The 21,981-nt window shown below is 39.7% G+C and overlaps 1 protein-coding gene across 1 annotated transcript in view; it reads left to right on the top strand.

Annotated features, from left to right (window-relative positions):
- Positions 1-1,716: 1,716 nt before the first annotated feature.
- Positions 1,717-21,981, top strand: part of NPTN (neuroplastin) — a 74,557-nt gene continuing 54,292 nt past the window's right edge. Inside the window, exons 1-2 of the mRNA XM_086708552.1 lie at positions 1,717-1,848; positions 2,192-2,591. Coding sequence (XP_086564678.1) covers positions 1,717-1,848; positions 2,192-2,591 — 532 coding nt within the window. The remainder of the gene's footprint in view (positions 1,849-2,191; positions 2,592-21,981) is intronic.

Below are 21,981 nucleotides of genomic sequence, written 5' to 3'. Positions count from 1 at the left end.
GTTGATGGTAACACCGTACTTAATTTTTTTGTAAGTAGCATGATTTAGTGGGAAGAGTACAGGGCTGGAATTATAATTGTAGCAGCAGCAGCAGCACCAACAATAGTATTTATTATCATTATAATCAACATTTGAGTGTTTACATGCACCAGAAACTGATGTAAACATTGTATATAAATTGATAATTTATTCCTCCTATAATTTTATGAGGTAGGTGCTATCATTAGCCCCATTTGGTAGACGAGTAGGGAGAGATTAAGTCACTGGCCCAAGGCCACACAGCTAATAGGGGTGGTGGGGGTAGTGGGATGGACTTGAATTTCATTGTTCCCCTAACCAGAATAGTCCAGATTATGCAGTAGGAGTAAACGCCTCTGAATCTCAGTAGCTTAACTCAAAAGACGCTACCTGTTTTGTGTAGGTTGGCAGGAGGCCTGGGCTTATTGTGCTAATTTAGGGACCCAGGCTGACATAAGCTTCATTTTGACACATGCTTCCACCATCACAGATGGCCACACAAAGAGAAGAGTATGCTATAGTGTCTGCAACTGAAATGATGTGCTTCTACTTGAAAATGGTATGTGTCATTTCTCATATTTTGCTAGCCAAAGCAAGTCATGTGCCACTCCCAACTTGGAGGGGCAAGGAGATGCACTCTTGCCATGAGCCCAGAAGGAGTCAAACAAGCTGTTTGGTATTAATGATTACCACTAACACTCAGGCCCTGGGCAGGTCATGCCTTTCTTGGCCTCAGTTTCCCTACCCACAAAACGAGCACAATCATTTTGTAAGGATCCCTTGTTATGAGGCTCCCTAATTAAATGGGGGATGTTGCTTATGGTTATGATGAGGCAAAACAGTTGCATCCCATTGAAGCTTCCATTAGCTGACAATCTTTGCCTCACCACAGGCAGCCCTGTAGCCCTGCATATGGAGCTCTCTGCAGAATAGCCTTTATCCAAGGATACATGCCAACCTTTTGGTCATTTACCCACCTAATGTCTCAGAGAATATTTTCATTTCCATCATCAACATGGCCATAGTTGTAGTCCCAGTGTTTGCTTGAAAATTCAGTCTGGAACCACCAGCTGTCCAGTTCATATTGAAAGCCTGAGACTGCTTTGGCTTGAGAGTGTGAGGGTCTTGGTGAGTGATCCTTCTTCCAGGTTCCCCAAGCTCTATCTTTGAATCAAGTCAGATCACCAGGACTGTTTACTTGGCTTCAAACAATTTCACCCCAGGGACACTCCCCAGGATGTCTGCTCTGAGTCAGGGATGAGCTAAGCTACAGAAACTCCTTTGTTAGCCAAGGATTGTCGGTGCTAAGAGCAGTACAAAAAAACACCCTTAAAAAGTGCATTTCTCAATTCTATACAAACCATGGTGATCACACTGCCAGAGCACTTCGTTGGCTCCTTCCCTATGGGTCGTTCTGCTATGCAACCACTTGTCGTCCTCTTCCTCACTCCCCTGATAGACTAGGTGGTGAACTTCCTGAAAATGGGGACTATCTTTTCATCTGGGTTTCATTGCATATGCAAAAACCTGATACCCAGCGGGTACTCAATAAATGTTCGCTGCATAAAATGCTTCTGAAGATTCTTCATGCAAGTTAATATATGATGACTTCCTTGTAGAATTTAGTGTCTATGGATGCGCTATTAGGCTAGTTGAACTTCAGGCCCAGAGATTCTATGAAACCAAAATAAGGTCAAAATGGGGGAGGAGGAGGAGGAGAAGCGCAGAAAAGGAGGACATTTCAAGCGGCGGGAGCACGAGAGGCAGGAAAGACAAGGTAGTATCGGGCACCGGGAAGACATCACTATGCCTGGAAAATTAAAACATAAGGTGAAGGAGGGAGGTTGGAGCCAGATGCCTGTAGGGGTCTAAGGTCAACGACCAGAAAGAAGAAATAACAGGACTTGGACTGGAGACAATGAGAGGAAGGCGTAAAAAAGGCGGTGGTGCATCAAATTCTGCGGCCAAGAGCTCCAAGAAATGAAAAGCAGGATGAGAGGGGGAAATATATTGTGTCCCCAAAGCTTCCTCTTATTTATGGGCGCTCCCGTTTCACAGAAGGTAAGCTGCAAGCACACTACTCGGTTCCTCAGGGCCAAGGGAGTGGAGGAGCCCCGCCTCTCTCCGTCACGTGGCCAGAAGCGCCGTTGGCACGTGACCCATCCCGCTCTAGGCCAATCAGCCTCCGCAGGGGCGGGACGCAGAGTGTGAGGGGCGGCAGCAACACAGCCGAGGCCGCTTCTTCTCGCGAGCCTTGCCGCCGTTGCTCCTTAGCCGCCCACGGCCCGGAGTGAAGATCTCGCGAGGCTTGGGCGCTGCGGCGGTAGGAGGAGGACGGAGAAGGACGGAGTCTAGCTGTTGCTGCCTCCCTCGCTCACTCCTTCGCGCACTCGCCCGCCCCCTCCCTCCCTCCCCTCCCTTCCCCGGCCCCGGCTCCGGCCCCGGCCCCGGCCCATTCGCTGTTCGGTCTTCCGCAGGGAGGATGTCGGGCTCGTCGCTGCCCAGCGCCCTGGCCCTCTCTCTGTTGCTGGTCTCCGGCTCCCTGCTCCCAGGGCCAGGCGCCGCTCAGAACGGTAAGTGGGGCGCCGGGGGCGGGCCGGGCGGGGGCTGAGAGACGCCGGCGACCCGAGCAGGCCGTCCCGGGCCCGAGGAGGTGCCGGAGCAAGGGGAAGAGGGCCGGTCGAATCTGAGGGGCTGCGGACCCGAGAGGAGATGCCGGTCTGGAGTTCCAAGAGGCGCGGGTGTGAGAACCGAGGCGCCGGTCCGAGAGGTGGGGGCGTCCGTTAGGAGCCTGAGGTGTTGCAGACTTAGAGGCTCCGCATCTTGGGGCTCGTCGCTCCGAGTCAGGGAGGGGACACCCAGGAAGCCGACGTGAGGAGCTGGAGTAGCGGGGGCGGATGGGGAGGGGGCGCAGCTTTTAAAGAAGGAGGTGGAGAACAGGTATTTGTGGTTAAGGCGACGAGAGTGGTGTCAGGCTGCCCAAGAGAGCGGGGGTCCCGGGCACTGGGGTCATCTGGGATTCTACCGGAGCCCCGCGAGACCGGCGACATCCTTAAAAAAATAAGGGAGACTTTGGAGGGGGGAGGGGAGTCCTGAAGAATACTGAGCAGAGTACTAGAGCCCCAAGGAGGGGCAAAGACTCGGGGAACCTTGGATAAGGAGGTGGAGGGAAGGTAGGTGGAATGCTAAGGTAGTGGGTTGACTGCAGTAAGGGATCTGGAAAGAGAAGCAGCTGGGGCTCTCAACGAGATGGGGGAAGAGGGTTGGGTTTGCTAAGGAGGGTGGAGTGTTGGGCATTCTGGGGTAGTGGTTGGGAGAGCAAAAAGGAGTGTCTAAATAAGGAGAGGAAAAATGAGCAGAGGATGGGGAGAAAGGGTTGAAACTGAGGCAGGGGGAATATTTATTAGGGCAGTAAAGGTGCCTGGGTAGAGAGATGGGGGTGAGGCGAAGGCAGAAAATAAGGGAAGGGAGTAAAATACAGGAAGCCGGGGGTGTAATGTTGGTGTGCAGTGTGGAGGATATATTAGGGATGGGAGGAGCGGAGTTGTGGCGAGTGCTGGAGGATACTGGTTAGGCCTTTGGGAAGGCAGGGACACGTAACTGGAACTGCCCTGGTGGGACTGAATCCGCCTGAAGACCAGGCGATGGAGGAAGTGGGTTTTTAAGATCTAAAAGTTTCGAGGAAGAGCAGACATTATTTCTGAGGAACATACAAGTAGTTCCTGAGATGCGTGCAGGGGATGGTGGAAACAGAATTCGGTTTTAAGCTGAAGCTCTTCAGAGAAGATGGAGAGAAATCGTGAGGAATCCCCGTGATGGGGGATCTGGACAGAGAATTCTGACTGGTGAGGACATGTGTTGCATTTCAGCTGCTGAATTGATCTTTCACCGGTGAAAAGTACTGTGAACTAGTTTCTGCTCTTGTGGAAACAGCCTTTAAAGTATTTTTATAGGGAAGAATTTATGAGAAGTCAGTACTAGAGAGTGAACTATAAATTACTTTTGCTAATTCCTCAGTGTCTTCATTATGCTAGAACAATTTAAAATTACTCTTGTTAGAATAGTTGAGATGTAATGGTTTTCAATTTTTTTAAATGAAAATGAAAAAAAAATTGGCTCATTTAAAAAAAAAAAAGAGCCAGTGGAGTTAAGCATTCTAAGGAGAGTCTGGGCTTAAATGCTGAAGATTACAGTGAAAATGCATCAATAAAGGATTGAAAACCCATTATCCGTTAAATGTAAGTGTTGTAACAGATTGCACTAATCAAATCTTATGTATGCTTCACTGCCTTGAATTATCACTGCAGGGGTCAGCGAGGAAATATTCTTCTGTCTCTAGCATTGAACATGTGAAGTCTGTTGGGTAGTTTTCGATTTCCTCCAAAGCATGAGGCCGCTATGGAAGTCTGATTTGTGTCATCAGTTTTTAGTCTGTGTTAACAATGTGCCTTAAAGGAGCCTAATACTAGTTTCACCTTACCTATTTGATGTGTGGAAACAGCATGGTTTCATTTGGCACAATAGGTGACAGATTGTTGATCTTAACGTGTTTAATCTCTGTGCTGTGGCTTGGCTTCTTTCAATGATTTATAATACGGTGAAATTGTAGTTTCTTAGCAACTAAAGCAAGGTTTTTGGATAGGCCTACCAAAGACTCAACTGGCTATTCTCAGCAATGTGTTCTAAATACAGCATAGTGCAGCTTTTCCTTGAAATGAGCTTGAATTCAGTCATATGACATGACTGGTGAAGTGGAGCTGAGCTTGTTCCTGACCCAAATGAATGTAAATTTAAAAGAAAAAAATGGCTGTTTTTTTGAGTTTGAGTCCATATAGGTAAGGATGCCCTTTTATAGTTTTCTATAACATGTCTATAGCATGTCTATAGCATGAATAAGATTCATGCTTTCAACTGGTAATAGCCCTACAATAGTCTGACCTCTTGTTATGGAGTTTATGTTTTCTAACATAGTGCATCAGAAATGGATACCATGCTCTGTATGATATCAAAATGTTAGATTATTTATTTAAAATGATGACTTAGGGAAAAAAACACCTAAGTGTTTCTGGATTAAGTATGTGGTAGTTTAGACTGAGTATAAATGTTTTTCAAAAAGTCTCTTTCATTATCCCGAAAATGAAAAATTTGGACCCTCAAGGTCTCTTACTTCTCACCTCTGTGACCCATTACCATAGAGACTCAAGGCTTTCATTCAGGTAGACTTTGTTTCTCATCCAAATATTTAGACTTGGTAGGACCACAGTTTAAATTAAAATCCTTAGTTATGGTGTTGGTTTTTTTGTATGTATCAAGAAAGTTGTAATTCATTTTAAAGGAAGAAACTTGTTTTAAAGGTGGGGAATGGGCTAAATGGGTGATGGGTATTAAGGAGGGCGCTTGTAATGAGCACTGGTTGTTTTAAGTAAGTGAGGAATCATATATGTTAGCTAACTAGAATTTAAATAAAAACGTGAAAAAAAATTAAATTCCTCAAAAAAAGTAACCTTTTTGATAAGACATTCAAGAACTTTAGACTTTAAAATTAAAATTGAATGAGCGTAAGCCAAGCGTTATTATATGGTGATCAAGAACACAGACTTTGGATCCTGATAGACTTGTGTTTGAGTCCAGCCCTTTTAGCTAAGTGATTTTGAATAAAGTGCTTAATACTTCCAAATATCAGTTTTATCATCTGTAATTTGGAATTTATAATAATGCCAGTCTCCTAGGGAATGATGCAAAGATTAAATGAGGTAATGGCCATAAAGTACTTAGATTTCTACCTGGCATATAGATAGTGAGTTTTAATAGAGTGAATTTTTACTATATGTAATATATGTTACTATATGTGCCATATGCTATATTATGTAGTATAACAGTACTATATGTACTAAGTGCTCACTATAGTGTTAGCTGTTACTGTTATCCTTTAAAAAGTAGCATTATTATTTTTCTTCATGTATATGTTGAACCACTTGTTAGTTAATACTGTTCACTATCGGGGCGCCTGGGTGGCGCAGTCGGTTAAGCGTCCGACTTCAGCCAGGTCACAATCTCGCGGTCCAGGAGTTCGAGCCCCGCGTCAGGCTCTGGGCTGATGGCTCAGAGCCTGGAGCCTGTTTCCGATTCTGTGTCTCCCTCTCTCTCTGCCCCTCCCCCGTTCATGCTCTGTCTCTCTCTGTCCCAAAAATAAATAAAAATGTGGAAAAAAAAATATTAAAAAAAAATACTGTTCACTATCTTGAATAAAGTAAAGTAGGCCATTTTGAAGGCCCTCAACGGAGAGATTTGCGCTTGAGCTTATATAACTTAAAGTGACCAGCTGCGCTGCCTCTGCAGTTGCAAATTCTGGTGAGGAAGTTTGTATTTCCATTTCATTGTCAGGGAGATTTCATGGCTTTTTCTTTCAGTGAACAAAATATCTTTTCATATGGGCTGGATAGAATCTAGAAGTTTTTCATAGAATCCCATTGTGAAAAAGAAGTTGAATGTAGTGCCTGGCACACAGTAGGAGTGTTGGAGATGTTAACTGATGAAAGAATGTGGAATGGAGTGTAACAATGTAATATACTCATACTGAAAATATAAAATTGGATAATTAACACTGCTCAGTGGGAGAAAATAAGGAGCCTAATGAATTTTATTGTTATTTTTTTTTAAACTTTTTAAATGTTTATTTACTTTTGAGAGAGAGAGAGAGAGACAGAGCATGAATGGGGGAGGGGAAGAGAGACAGGGAGACACAGAATCTGAAGCAGGCTCCAGCCTCTGTGCTGTCAGCACAGAGCCCGATGCGGGGCTCAAACTCGCAGACCATGAGATCATGACCTGAGCCGAAGTCAGATGCTCAACTGACTGAACCACCCAGGCGCCCCATGAATTTTATTATTAATGAGCTCAACTTTTTTTTTTTTTTAAATTTTTTTTTTCAACGTTTATTTATTTTTGGGACAGAGAGAGACAGAGCATGAACGGGGGAGGGGCAGAGAGAGAGGGAGACACAGAATCGGAAACAGGCTCCAGGCTCTGAGCCATCAGCCCAGAGCCTGACGCGGGGCTCGAACTCACGGACCGCGAGATCATGACCTGGCTGAAGTCGGACGCTTAACCGACTGCGCCACCCAGGCGCCCCTAATGAGCTCAACTTTAAGAAACTATTTTGCTTGGGTGATACTGGGTAGTTGTGAACATTGTGATTTGTAGCAATGCCAGTATTTGAAATAGATGATTCACAAATCTTTTTGTTTTCTGTCAAGTGCTGTTTGCTTCAATGGTTTGGCAGTTTTCTCTCCAAGTACATTTTTAGACATATATTCACTATTGATTGTGCATCTCTTCTTTGGGTGAACTTAAATGAGCTACAGAAGACAGATGTACCTAGAGCAGCTGTGGCACAAAAGACATGCCAGATGTCAAGCAACACATCTTAACATAATTAATCCAAATAAGATTTTAAATGACCAGAAGAAATAGTTTGCTTTGCAATAAAGCATTTCCTGAAGAGATTATAAGCCTCTAGTCTCTTTTTTTTTTTTTAATTTTTTTTTTCAACGTTTATTTATTTTTGGGACAGAGAGAGACAGAGCATGAACGGGGGAGGGGCAGAGAGAGAGGGAGACACAGAATCGGAAACAGGCTCCAGGCTCTGAGCCATCAGCCCAGAGCCTGACGCGGGGCTTGAACTCCTGGACCGCGAGATCGTGACCTGGCTGAAGTCGGACGCTTAACCGACTGCGCCACCCAGGCGGCCCAAGCCTCTAGTCTCTTAGGCAACTGACAGAAGTGTCACTGCTGATATCACGGAGCACTGAGGCAAGAGAAATTGGTCCTGGGTCTGGGGTGGAAAGGCCCTGTTACTACTGTCAGGATTGGTCCTGTGCTCTTAAGTTTTTGTTTTTCAACGTTACTAGATTCAAATTGGAAAGAGATGCAGATGGGGTTTTTGTGTTGTGAGACTTAATAGAGCTGACCTGCTAATACTCCCAAGGTTTAAAACAACAAAAGGAAATAAAAGTCTTTAAATATAAATGTGCTCCATAGTCCAAACATTGGCCAAAAATTAAGATCGAAGATCGTTACACGCCTGACTTTGAGTTATACAAATTTTCATGAGGAATTAGACTGTTATGTCTTGAAGGAATCCCGTTCTTTTTCTAAATACAATTTTGATATGAAATGTTTTCTCTAGTGGAGCATATTTTTAGACATTAGTAAAAGGCAAAATGTTACTGTATTGTCTTTTTCTTTTTTAAAATAAAAGTTAATTGTTTAACTGGGTCTGCAAAGATGAACAGATGTGGTCAAATAAGTGCTGTGACAATTTGAACACTTTCTCATTTACTTAGTTTGAGCTACTTTTTCAAAGTAAGGTATATGTAAAATCTGATACTTGCTGGATCTATGTAAAGGGTTTTGTTGGCAAGACAATTTGGGAAGGTAACGAGTAGCTAATAATCTATACAAATGTGAAGTATGTAAAAACACAATGAATGACTATGTTGGATAAAATACAGGAGATGTTCAATAAAACTTTGGGTAAAATTGTGCAAAGAAGTTTTGGAAGAGGTGAATTCTGTAAATTTTCTACATCTGTTCAGTTTGGTTACAGTGAGCACAGTCTGGACAGGATCAGACATAGAGAATGACGTTGTAAGAGAAAGGGAAAGGCTGCAGAAGTACAAGGAGAAAAGTAAGATGTAAGACTGAGGAATAAATATTCATTTGAGAAGCATCTGGAAAAATAGAATCTGTCAGAAAGAATAGATAGAGCAGGAACTTCTAAAGTAAACTCACACATCAACAACAACAAAAAATGACGCGGAACTCCTGGGTGGCTCAGTCAGTTGAGCGTCCTGACTTCGTTCGGCTCAGGTCATGATCTTCCTGTCTGTGAGGTCGGGCTCTGTGCTGACAGCTCGGAACCTGGAGCCTTGTTTGGATTCTGTGTCTCTCCCTCTCTCTCTGCTTCTCCCCCGCGCGCTCTCTCTCTCTCTCTCTCTCTCTCTTTCTCTCTTTCTCTCTTTCTCTCTCTCTCTCTCTCTCTCTCTCTCTCTCTCTCTCTCTCTTTCTCTCCCCCCCCTTCTAAATTAACATTAAAAAAATTTTTTTTTTAAATGATGCAGGGCGCCTGGGTGTCTCAGTAGGTGGCCTCCTACTTCGCCTCAGGTCATGATTTCATGGTTTACAGGTTTGAGCCTGGCATAGGGCTCTGTGCTGACAGCTCAGAGCCTAGAGCCTGCTACAGATCTGTCTCTCTCTCTCTCTCTCTCTCTCTCTGCCCCTCCTCCCTCACGCTCTGTCTTTCTCTCCTTCAAAAGTAAACATCAAAAAAAAATTTTTTTTAAAAATGGTGCGAAATTGGGGCGCCTGGGTGGCGCAGTCGGTTAAGCGTCCGACTTCAGCCAGGTCACGATCTCGCGGTCCGTGAGTTCGAGCCCCGCGTCAGGCTCTGGGCTGATGGCTCAGAGCCTGGAGCCTGTTTCCGATTCTGTGTCTCCCTCTCTCTCTGCCCCTCCCCCGTTCATGCTCTGTCTCTCTCTGTCCCAAAAATAAATAAACGTTGAAAAAAAAAAAAATTAAAAAAAAAAAAATGGTGCGAAATCACCTCCTGTGACTTTCAGTGTTCCTCTTTAAATAAAACATTATTGTATTGTTTTACATGAATTGTTAAAACTACCATTGATGATGTGAAGTTTTTTTTTTTTTTTAAGTTTTTTATTAGAGAGACAGTGTGTGAAAGGGGAAGGGGCACTCTGAGAGAGAGGGAGACACAGAATCAGAAGCGGGCTTCAGGCTCTGAGCTGTCAGCACAGAGCCTGACGCAGGGCTCGAACTCACAGATGGTGAGATCATGGCCTGAGCCGAAGTCAGATGCTCAACCTACTGAGCCACCCAGGTGCCCCTGATGACATGGAGTTTAATTTTAAGCACCTTAGATAATGCATTTTTAAACTTGTTTGTGAGGTTATATAATATATAATACATGCTTCTCACTGAGTTTAAGGTGACATTGCAGCGATCTTACGAAAAAACATTATTTCTAGGTAAAACATTATCTGTTTTTCAAGAATTTATTCAGTTTAGGAGGAGTCCAGATTTGTACCTATCTAATTCTAATTTACTGTGTTACCTAAAACTGAAAGTAGTTCTAACTTTTGTCTGTTTTTATGTACATACAAAGATATACATTTGTTAATCAAACCTAATTAACTTGAGGTTAATTTTACCTAATTGCTCATAACTTTTTTTTGTTTTCATTGCTCATAACTTTTAATTGGTCTATCTGTGTAGAAATGGGGTTTAAAGAATTTCTTAAGTATTTGCATACAGTAAATTAGTGGGAGACATATTTGATGTTCCTCACCCACTTGTTGGTTTTTTTGTTTCTTATTTTTGTTATGTTTCGGATTTTAAAAACCCAGTCCTATCTCTTCATTAAAACAGATTGTGGTCAGTTTTGATGGAAACAATCTTGTGTACTAAAAAGTTGTGAATGGTATTTTGCATCTCTGAAAACAATTATGGAATGTTTTAAGACTGGCTTTCTTTCCAGATAATCTTAATTACTAGAAGCTTATGGTGTGTTTTATGGTATTTTCCAGAAGTATATCAGTTTAGATATGCTTTGCTTCGTTCTGTTTTAGCTTGGTTTATATTGTTGTTACACCCAAGTATCGCTTCAAAGTGACTAGACAGTGAAATATAAATGAGACAATGTGAAATCACTCTGAAAGTGTCAGGGTTCTATATATTATGTAAGATTCTATTATCAGAAAACATTAAGTTCCAAAATGTACCAGTAGTTTAAATCATATTCAAATGTATACTCACATTCTAAAAGTGATTAAATATAAAATACTGTACAAGACAAAAGGTCAAGTCCTTTTCTGATAGAATATTAACAAGGCGAAATGTTCCTTATGCAGTATGATACAGTAAAAAGAAGAGTGTACTTGTGTATATAAATTGTTAGGACATTGATTCTTCTTTTCTTCCTGATACAGCATTTGAAAACCACTTTGACTAGATGATTTCTAAATTCCCTTCCAGTTCTAAAATTACACAGTTCTATTGACCTTATAACTTAGAGGCCCGAGGGAGAGAATACTTTATTTTAATAAGTTTTTAGAAACTTACTTTTTGGAAATAAGAAAAATTGACTTTGAGGCATATACTGCTTTGAAATCCCAACTGCCTGTAAACCTACTTCAGACAATGTTTGTAGTTTTTGTTTTAAGGAAGGCAGAATGGTGTAATAGAGATCTTATATTAAACTCACTGGGAAAATTGCCAGTGTGAGTTAAACATTTTAAGAAATGAAAATCACTGCCAGGTAGGTAGATATTTTGTGTTCTTTCTGTTGGTTGAAAAGTAGTTGACTGGGGCGCCAGGGTGGCTCAGTAGGTTAAGCATCAGACTTAGGCTCAGGTCGTGATCTCGCTGTCCATGGGTTCAAGCCCTGCGTCAGGCTCTGTGCTGACAGCTTAGAATCTGGAGCCTGCTTTGGATTCTGTGTCTCCCTCTCTTTCACCCCCTGTCCTCCAACCTCCTAACCCCCCGCCCCCTCCCCCACTCATGCTCTGTTTCTCTCTCAAAAAATAAACTTAAAAAAATAAAAAAGAAAGAAAAGTAGTTGGCTATTGTGGAGGCCATGAAGAGAAAATGAGGCACACTAAATAATTGTGTTCTCCTTTGAGCAGGTTTGTTTTCTATTTATGACTTCATTTCTCCTGTCTTAGTTTTTTTTTTTTTTTTTTTAGATCTCTAACCCTTTCCATTATAGTTGAACAAGACAATCGAACTATTACTGGAATTAAATCTGAGGAAGTTCCTAGAGAGATAGTCCTTAGAAACACTGTGTTGAAGAGTCTCAAATTTTTTTAATGTTTATTTATTTTGGGGGGGGGGCAGAGCATGAGCAGGGGAGGGGCAGAGAGAGAGGGAGACAGAACCTGAAGCAGGCTCCAGGCTCTGAGCTGTCAGCACAGCCCAACGTGGGGCTCAGACTCATAGACCATGAGTTCATGATCTGAGCCGAAGTCAGACGCTTAGCCGACTGAGCCACCAGGCACCCCTCAAAAGTCTCAATTTATATGTTTATTCATTATACTTCTTTGTATTTGTTAGGTATATCCATTTCCTTGCTTTTTTAAAAATGTTTTTGTTAGAATTTCAAACATACAGAGCGAGTAATGTAATAATCTCCCATATACTTATCTAGTTTCAAGTGTTATCAACTACATCCTTGCTGCTTATTAATTTTAAAATAACCTGATAATTAACATTACAAATTAAATTTTCTAGTTGCTGAAATACACTTAGTAGACATTAGCTTATATTATTAGTAAAATAGAAACAATTTGGTTCACATTTAATTATGTTGAAATGATTCTAAAAATATAAAAGCTCTTTAGAAAAAGACTTTCACACTTTAGTCTGTGACCCAGATGGAGATATAGATTTTATTTGTGACTAACTAGATGCATAAATATGTAACATTTTGTACAGCAATGTCTGCACTTTGTAATGTATATGAAGAAAACTATTGTGACCTGGCTAGATCCTTAGTTCGTTAATGGATGGTGAGACTCCTGTTTGAAAAACAGCCTTTTCTAGTATGGAGTAGTTTTCGGTTGTTTTGTTTTTATTTGTTATATGCCATGTTAGTCTGGAACAATCTGATGATTTTTATAAACATAGTAAAGATTTTCACAACATATCTGTCAGTAGTATCAACATGTACTGTTACTGGTCACTATTAAAGAGGAAAATACAGCATTGTTGAATTAATACATTAGCCATTACTTGTATAATATTGGTTTTTGTTTTCCCTATTTGGATTTGGGACATAGAGGAAGCTACAGTAATTTGAATATCATAAGCAAAACATAAGTTTTGTAGTATGTTTAGTTGTCCTTTTAAATTAGAACTTACGTTCGTTATTCTGTAGCCCCTGCCTTCGAATTATTGGTTGAGTACAGGGCTGGTGGCTCTACCTGTTTACTCAGAGCTAAATGCTTACTCTGATGCTGTTGTCTGAGGCACTTTGCTGGTGAGTCCAGAATGACTTGAGCACTGGCCAGAGGAAGGGAGGGAAAAAGAAAGAAGCATCACAGAAGAATCATTAGCCTTTCATGTTTAAGATCCTAGAGTTGGCAAGTTTGTTTTCTCATTTTTAGACATTGCTTAGAGGAAAAAAAGGCAACAATATGTCCTTTGTTCTGTTTTGGCAACTATTGGAATACTCTGTTTCTCCCTCCCTTCCTCCCTTCCTTCCTTCCTTCCAAAGACCTTATTTTTAAAGTAATCTCTACACCCAACTTGGGGCTTGAACTCAACAACCCTGAGATCAAGAATCATAGGCTCTACTGATGGAGCCAGAGGCACCATGAAATACTTCTCAGTCCATAGATTGAAGGAATATGTTACATTTAACTTAGGATTTTTCATTTTTAATTTAAGTTTAGCAGGTTGGAAACCATTGTGGAACAACTGGAAAAAATGGCATAGTAGCTTCAGCATTGAAATTGTATTTGTTAATGTTGAACATCAAATCATTCACCAAGGAAGATGAAATAAATGGTCTTAATGCAAACCAGGAAACTGCTACCTGGGAAAAAGCAGCTATAAAGAGGTTTCAGATAACTTGCTGGGAGCTGTCATTGAATTACCCTTAGACAAGTAACCTAGTGATCACATATCAAAATTATGGAACTTCTAACAGTATTACTGTTTTCTTACTAGGATAGAACTTCAAATAATTATGAACACTTTCTATCCACGTTTAAGATGAAATGCAGATAATTCTACATTTTTTTATAAGTTTTTTTTTAACGTTTATTTATTTTTGAGACAGAGAGAGACAGAGCATGAACGGGGGAGGGTCAGAGAGAGGGAGACACAGAATCTGAAACAGGCTCCAGGCTCCGAGCTGTCAGCACAGAGCCCGATGCGGGGCTCGAACTCACGGACCGCGAGATCATGACCTGAGCCGAAGTTGGCCGCTTAACCGACTGAGCCACGCAGGCGCCCCCAGATAATTCTACATTGATGGTAGCATAAGACTTAGGAAAAAATCCTGAGGGATCTAAATTTAGGAAAAGGGAGCACTAGGGGGGATATGATTATCTATTAATACCTTCAAGGTAGCAGTGTAAATGAAGTAAGGGAATTAGGCAGTCTCCAAAGATGGATGGGCTGTATGAAAAGAGCGGTGGCCTAGAGCAGGAGGAAGAAAAGTATAGGTTTAGTATTAAGATTTTAATGAAACTAGCAGAAGAATAGTTATTTGCACTTACTCATTGTCAGAGCCATTATAAGTAGGACAAAGAGCTGATTGGGAGGGACCTCATAAAACAAAAGGGAGGATCTCTTTCTGTTATATCTAGTACTTAGAAGCTCAATAATAGAAGAAAAAACCTTTATGGAAATGAATATAAAATGAAATGGGATGTCCAGAAGTTTGTAAGGGTCAGAATTAGTTTGTTTCCAACACTAAAGTTCTGTGATTATGAATTCAAGAAAAATGGTAGATTAATTTTGAAATCCACTAAAGTAGCTTTTTTTTTTTTTAAGGTAGCTTTTTAATACATTAAAAAAATCTTTCAGGGAGAGGGAGAGAGAGAGAGAGAAAGAAAGAATCCCAAGCAGGCTCCACGCTCAGCTCAGAGCCCAGTGAAGGCTCAATCCCATGACCCTGGGACTGACCTAAGCCAAAATCAAGAGTTAGCAGCGATCAAAAAGACTGAAATCTTGCCATTTGCGACAATGTGCATGGAACTAGAGTGTATCATGCTAAATGAAATAAATCAGAGAAAGAAAAAAACATTTCACTCGTGGAAATTTAAGAAAACAGATGAACACAGGTGAAGGGAAGTAAAAATAAGATAAAAACAGAGGCAGACAAACCATTAGAGATTCTTAAATACAGAGAACAAAGTGTGGGTTGCTGGTGGGGTGTTTGTTGAGTAGGGGGATGGGCTAAAGGGGCTTGGGGCATTCAGGAGGGCACTTGTTGGGATGAGCACTGGATGTTACATGGAAGTGATTAATCACTAAATTCTTTTCCTGAAATCATTATTACACTATATGTTAACTAACTTGGATTTAAATTTTAAAAAAAGGAGAAAAGGAGGAAAAGGGGAAAAAAATCAAGAGTCAGATGCTCAATCGACTAAGCCTCCCAGGTACCTCTAAAGTAGCTTTTAGGATCTACCTGTAACGCTGAAAATGGGATTCTCTTCATTATAACCTTCATAAACAACTTTTTTTGTTTAGTTATCAAAAACCTATAAAATGAAACTTTTACAGTTTGTTTTACACTTGGAAGCATAAGCTTCAGAAGAGTTCATTCACTAGACTGCGTGGAACCTAGTAAAAGTTTAACCTTTGGCTCTTAGAAATTAGGCTTTGTCTTTTATATGGTAAATGTCAGCTATTAAGAAAGACTTATCAACAGAAAAGAGCACTTACAGACTCTCCTTAGGACTCATTGGTCAAAGTTCTGCTGCATAGAAGCCTTCCCTTGTTCTTTGAGTGGGAGCTGGTGCTGTAATACTTTGGTAGAGGTGGGAGCTCACTTTAATTAGCTCAGAGTGTAGGGTTGCCAGATAAAATGCAAGATGTCAGTTATATTTGAATTTCAGATAAACAATGAGAAATTTTTATTTGTTATTGTTTTGTTAAATAGTAGAAGAATGTCTTTTTCCACCCCCATTTTGGTTTTCCATTTAGAACTTAAGGACAAAGAGTCTTGTAATTTGGTGAGTTTGAAATCTTTTTTTTTTTTAAAGTTTATTTATTTTGAAAGAGAGAGAGAGAGAGAGAGAGAGCGAGCGCGCGCGCGCGCACATGCAGTGGAGGAGCAGAGAGGGAGAGAGAATCCCAAGCAGGGGATTTGATGTGGGGCTCAAACTCATGAACTGTGAGGCTGTAAGCTGAGCAGCAACCAAGAGAGTTGTGTGCTTAACCGACTGAGCCACCCAGGGGCCCCCAAAACAAATCTTTTTAAAGTAGATTTAATATGACCCAAATTGTTTTATATTGCAAATTGTGTATGAGAAAATAGGGTAGTTTTTTTGTTTTTTTTTTTTTTTTGGTCCCATCACATTTCTATATATGTTCTTCAGTTCTGTTATATTTGATAGAATATGTTTTTTATTGTCTAAAAATTGAAGCTATTTTCAGGAAGGATGTGAGCAGAAGGTCTCAAGTTAGATTTTTTAGCAATTCTTCTCTTCTTACCTAAAAATATTTTAAAATTTAGGGCACTATTGCCTGAGGGTATATGACAGAGATGATTCTGGGGTTATTAGTTCAAAGATTGTCCTTCAGATTTTTACTCAGGGGCTTGGAATGTATTTGCATTATTGGTGTGGAAGAAGAGTATAAATGAAGATATGACACACCCTTTTCCTCCTAGTGGGTTCAGAATAATTTTTGCTTGCTGAATTATAGCCACCTGATGTAAAGAGTCAGAAAGTAGATGTTAGCTCTGCAGTCTAGGGATATGATTTCTTTACAGTTAAATTTTATTTTATTTATCTATTTTAAAAAAATGTTTATTTTTGAGAGAGTGAGTGAGCGAGAGTGCACAAACAGGGGAGGAGCAGAGAGAGAGAGAGAGAGAGAGGGAGAGAGATACATAGAATCCGAAGCAGGCTCCAGGCTCTAAGCATTTGGCACAGAGCCTGACACAGGGCTCAAACCCATGAACCGTGAGATCATGACCTGAGCTGAAGTCGGATGCCTAACTGAGCCACCCAGGCACGCCTACAGTTAAATTTTAATACTAAGAAAAATCATGGTTTTGTGAACTTTAATTATAAGGTCTTTGACCAGAGGTGTGTCACTATGTATTAATAGTTCAGTATAAGAGATTTTACTTTCTGTCCTTTTGATGTGGGCTGGGGTGAGGTGGCTATAAAAATAACAAGAATTGAACAATGTCAGAGGTTCCAGGGTGAATGATATAAAGTAGCATAAAACATAATCATAATTATACTTATGCATTTATTTGAAATATATTTAATGCAGTCTTAAGAAGTGTTAAAAATAATTCATGGTTTTTATGAAACTAGAAAATTGATATAGTTTAAATTTGGTGCCTAAATTCACTTGGAGACCATATTACAGGATAAACTGATAGATTCTTTCCTCCCTGTGAATGTAAAATGTAAATAAAAACTATGTTCAAAATGTTATTTTTGTGGGACATTGTGGCTAAGTAGAAAAAGCACTGCATTTGGCAGTAGACTTGAATTCCTATTTCCATTTTAGTTGCTATGGTTTCTATTTTTTAAGTTGGTATAATACTTAATCTATAGGATTTTCATTAGATTAAATGATGTGCAGGAAACTGCTTTATAGACTGCTATATTGTAAAGCGGCATGCATGTGTAGTATTCAGTTGTATAGGACCTTGTCCTTTATAAGAGTATTTACCCTTATAGGTTAACTGCAACCCTGGTGGTTCATAGGAAATTGAAGAGGAAAATAAAGTACTAATGAGAAGGGCAAGATTAATTCAAGGTTGGTTTTTCTGACAAATGATGACTATATTTTAGAATATGCATTTTATTTTATTTGAATGTGCGTTTTATTTGTTTGTTTCTTATTTATTAGAGAGAGAGCATGTGCACTTGTGAACAGGGGAGGGGCAGAGGGAGAGAGAAAATCCCAAGCAGGCTCCACGATGTAGGGCTTGATCCTTCCACCCTGGGATCATGACCTAAGCTGAAATCAAGAGTCGACGCTCAACTGACTGAGCTACCCAGGTGCCCCTAGAATGTGCATTTTAGTTGGTTGTCAGCAGACTAGCCTTTTGACTGAATCATCCCCCCTCTGCTAGGGAAGGCTGATACTAAAATTTTATAGTCTTTGAAGTGTGCTTCCCTGTACTGCTGTCATCTCATGTTAAATCTGGTTACAGGGACACCCTGTTATGCCTCATCCCTATTCATTCCTTCCCCTAGATAGATGACAGAAAGTAAAGTATATTTTGTGTCCTCATTTTTAACACATTTTCGTAACTCTCCTTTGCTATCCTCCATGAACTTCATAGATGTTTTAAGCTTCCTACACATTAAGAAAAAAAATATGTAATTCCATAAATGTAATGTAAAGGAGAATATAACTTAAAATACTTATTTCAGTCTGAATGTTCAGGCATGGCTGCATAGGAAGGCAGTGAGGTAGCCTGCCATTTATATTCTTATGTAGAAAAACCAAGAATGTGATAGCTCCAAATGCAGGCTGATATAGTCCTGCTTTGTAAAGGTGATTCAGATACCACAGGTGGCATTGGTATTGACAGTGTCATTTTCTGAGAAAGTGAACAAGTTTTGGTGAAGTTTCAAATGAAACAAAGTCCAGTTTATCCTCACTTTATGTAGTAATTGCATTCCTGGAAGATTGAATGATGATTAAAGTCATGTAAATATTGTTTTTTACTTTGTGTTATATTTAAAACAGAGTTTCTAGGCTCAGAGCAAGGTTTTCATCTTGAATGTCATTTGAAAGTTGTGTAGGGAGAGGGGGACAACTCTTTGTTGTGCAAGACATTCCTACTTTGCGGGATATTGAGGATCCCTGGACTTGGCCTACTAGAGGCTAGTAGTACCATCTCAATCATGTATCAATCAAAAATACACCCACAGATTTCCAAAATGCTCCATAAAAGGCAGAGCAATCTCTATTGAAAATATCTCCATGATTCCCTCCACTTGTAAATATCCTCTGCTAGAGGATTATAGTACCTAGTCCCCAGGACAACCGTTGGTCAAAGCCACACTGTTCTAGGAATGGAAAGGCAAGGAGAGCAGCTGTTTACTTGTTTTTATTCATTTTGTTAACATGCATTAAATTTTTTTTTAATGTTTATTCATTTTTGAGAGAGAGACACAGTGCAAGTAGGGGAGGGGCCGAGAGAGAAGGCGACACAGAATCCAAAGCAGGCTGGAGGCTCTGAGCCGTCAGCACAGAAACCGAGCAGGGCTCCAACCCATGAACCATGAGATCATGACCTGAGCCAAAGTCTGATGCTTAACCAACTAAGTCACCCCAGGCGCCCCTCTTTTTGTTAATATGCGTGAAAGCAGGGGTTGCAAATTCAGTTATTGCAGGAGCGAGGCAAGTACTGCTTGCTAAACTGCATTACATGCTTGGACTGAAAACACTGCAAGTTGGACCTCTAAAAATACTGTACTGGTCAAATAAAACTGTCGCTGGACCCCGTTTTGCATGCCCTTTACCAAAGGATTATTATGAGTTTTGAAGCCTGAGACATTGGATTGGAGTCCTGATTTTTGGCAGTTCTCTTAATCCCCGTTTCCTTATCTGTTAACTAGGAATAACAGACACCTCATACACACAGTGGTGGTTAGGATGAGATTGCGTATGTAAATCACTTAGCATGATACTTGACACAAGATATGTGTTGGATAACCTTTTCTGTCACTAATACCATTTCAGTTATCTTGGTTTACTTTTTAATCTCAAAGCTAGCTGTGTTTTATAGTGAAATGATTATGAAATTTGAAATCTCTAATATAGGGATATTAGTCCCTTATTTTTAATAAAAACAAGGAAGTAATTAAAATGAAAGTTTTCGGCTAACACACAACCTATCAACCATTTAAGGTATTTGGAGCTTGATGCTTATAACCCTAAACATTGCTAATTCCAAACTATTTCGGTAGATCAGTGACTTTTGGTTAGCTTTCAATTTTAACTTAGCAATTATGTTTATTTAGCAGTGCTATTTAATTTTGAAGTAACGATATTGCTAATACTACAACACTTTATTGCACCTTCAAAATTAGATTATGCCATAGTAGTGACATATTTTTATAGTTGTTGCTTGAGTGAGAAATTTAGCAACATAATTTTCACTAGGAAACTCACATGTATGACTTTCTTCCAGTTGTGCATTGAATGCTTTAAAGGTTCTACATTTTCTTTGTTCTTGTAAAATGCTTTAAAAGCATGTAGATCTTGCTGTACATCTTGTTTTCATACTTTAGCAGCAGGAAGTTTTTTTTCTTTTTAACTTTAGGCATTAAGACATACCTAAATGATTAAGGCAATACAAGAAATGTGTGCTTTATTCCTTTATTTCCATCTTCAGAATTCTGTTGTTCATCTTTGTTTTCCTCCACAATATGGTTGAGTCATTTTTAAGAGCTCTGTGCTTTTTATATATGTATATATATATATGTATATGTATGTATATATACATGTATATATGTATACACACGTGTGTGTATGTATATACATATATGTGTGTATATACATATATGTGTAAGACCAAGAAATATATATAAAATATATGTATATATAGTATACATACAGTATACATATAATTTTTTAAAGTCCTCTTTTTTTCTTATTTGGAATGAAAAAGGCCCTCTCAGTGGGCCAATTTCAGGTATCAAGAATTCAGTCATCAATGTAATTCCCTTCAGTGACAATGAGTAACAACAGATGTTGCTTTTTTTCCTATTTTTTTTTTTCTATCTTAATTTTAGTTCTTACCCATACCTATCTGGTCTTGTCCATTCTGGTGTCTTCCATTGTTTCTAGGCAAACATTTGGCACTTTTAAATTCTTTGTTCTGTTTTATTTGAATATCTTTGAGGCAGAGGGGTGGCACATTCAATTATACTTGTCATATGCAAAGTTTAGTTTAATTGACTCATGTTTTTGAGCCGGAGTGTTTGCATATTGTGACTTCTGGGTATTTTCGCTTTTCCTAATAGCTGTTTAATGATTTTCTTTATGTGATGGAGATTTTTCTAACATGCTCTTAAAATCTTTTAATTCCCACAGGGTTATAATGTCCATATTTTCCAGAAACTGCTCAGCTAGTCTTCGAGGACTAGCACAAAGGAAGTTAATTCCTTATAGAAGTGAGGACATAAAGAGAAAGAATTCCAGGCAGGTGGCTAGTAATGAATATTGATTATGAACTATGAAGTGCTTACCGTGGGCTGGCAAATTTTAGTGCTTCCCTGCAAAGCTACCACTTACTGTGAAGTGCACATGAAACATTCTGAAATGTCTGCCTATAGAGCATATAATTTGCTATCCTTTGGCAGGCAGACATTAAAATTCAATTATGGGATGGGGGTGGTGCTAGGGGTAATCAGATTTTACAGCTGTAGGATGAAAGGGCAAACTTTGATGTTCACTAAAGACAAAAGACACTAGAGTATATGGAGTAGTAATTCTTACTTTAGAGACAACACTAAACTATAGTGAAAATTGAGAAATTACCAGTAGAAGTATGAGATGGCTAGCATTTGTATTTATTTCAGTAACAGGTATGTATATTTTAGCAGCTTTAAAGTCAGAATGGGAAAGAAACAATGGGAATGTGTTTTCAGTAGCGTCTTAGAGTATCACTTTACCATTCTGCAACAGTATCCATTTGTCACTGAAACAGCTCAAGAATTGTATCAAGTCTTAAACTCTCAAAATACACCACTGGAAAAACTTAACAGGCCCAGTAGTAACTAGGAGAGCCTGAGGTAACCAGATACATAAAACTTGTCAGCTATCTCTACCTAAAATATAATGAAGTTTTCACTGGGTTGAATTTTCAAAGAATGGAAATAATTTACTACAGGAGGGAATATTAGCAGACAGGGAGGATAAACCTTCCTGCCTTGGATACTAGTTAACCATTTTGATGTGGAGTTATTTCATTTAAGTTTTTGAAAAAAGGGGATAGTTACTGGATCAAAAAATTATGAAGGGGCTTGCTTACATGGTAATTTCAAATAATACCCAGGTGTATAAGGTAAAATATTAAAGTTCCTCCTTTTACGCCTTGATTCCCACTCTCCAGGAACAAGCACTGTTAGTAGTCTGTTGGGTATCCTTACAAAGCTTGGTCTATGTAGACATAATTTATAGACTGTAAAGCTCTAGTAGTATTAATTATGATATAATTTATCTTGGTAT

Source organism: Puma concolor, chromosome B3, assembly GCF_028749965.1.
Source record: "Puma concolor isolate L17-30 chromosome B3, mPumCon1.1.hap2, whole genome shotgun sequence".
Classification (NCBI taxonomy): domain Eukaryota; kingdom Metazoa; phylum Chordata; class Mammalia; order Carnivora; family Felidae; genus Puma; species Puma concolor.
This window is presented reverse-complemented; position numbering and strand designations above follow the sequence as displayed.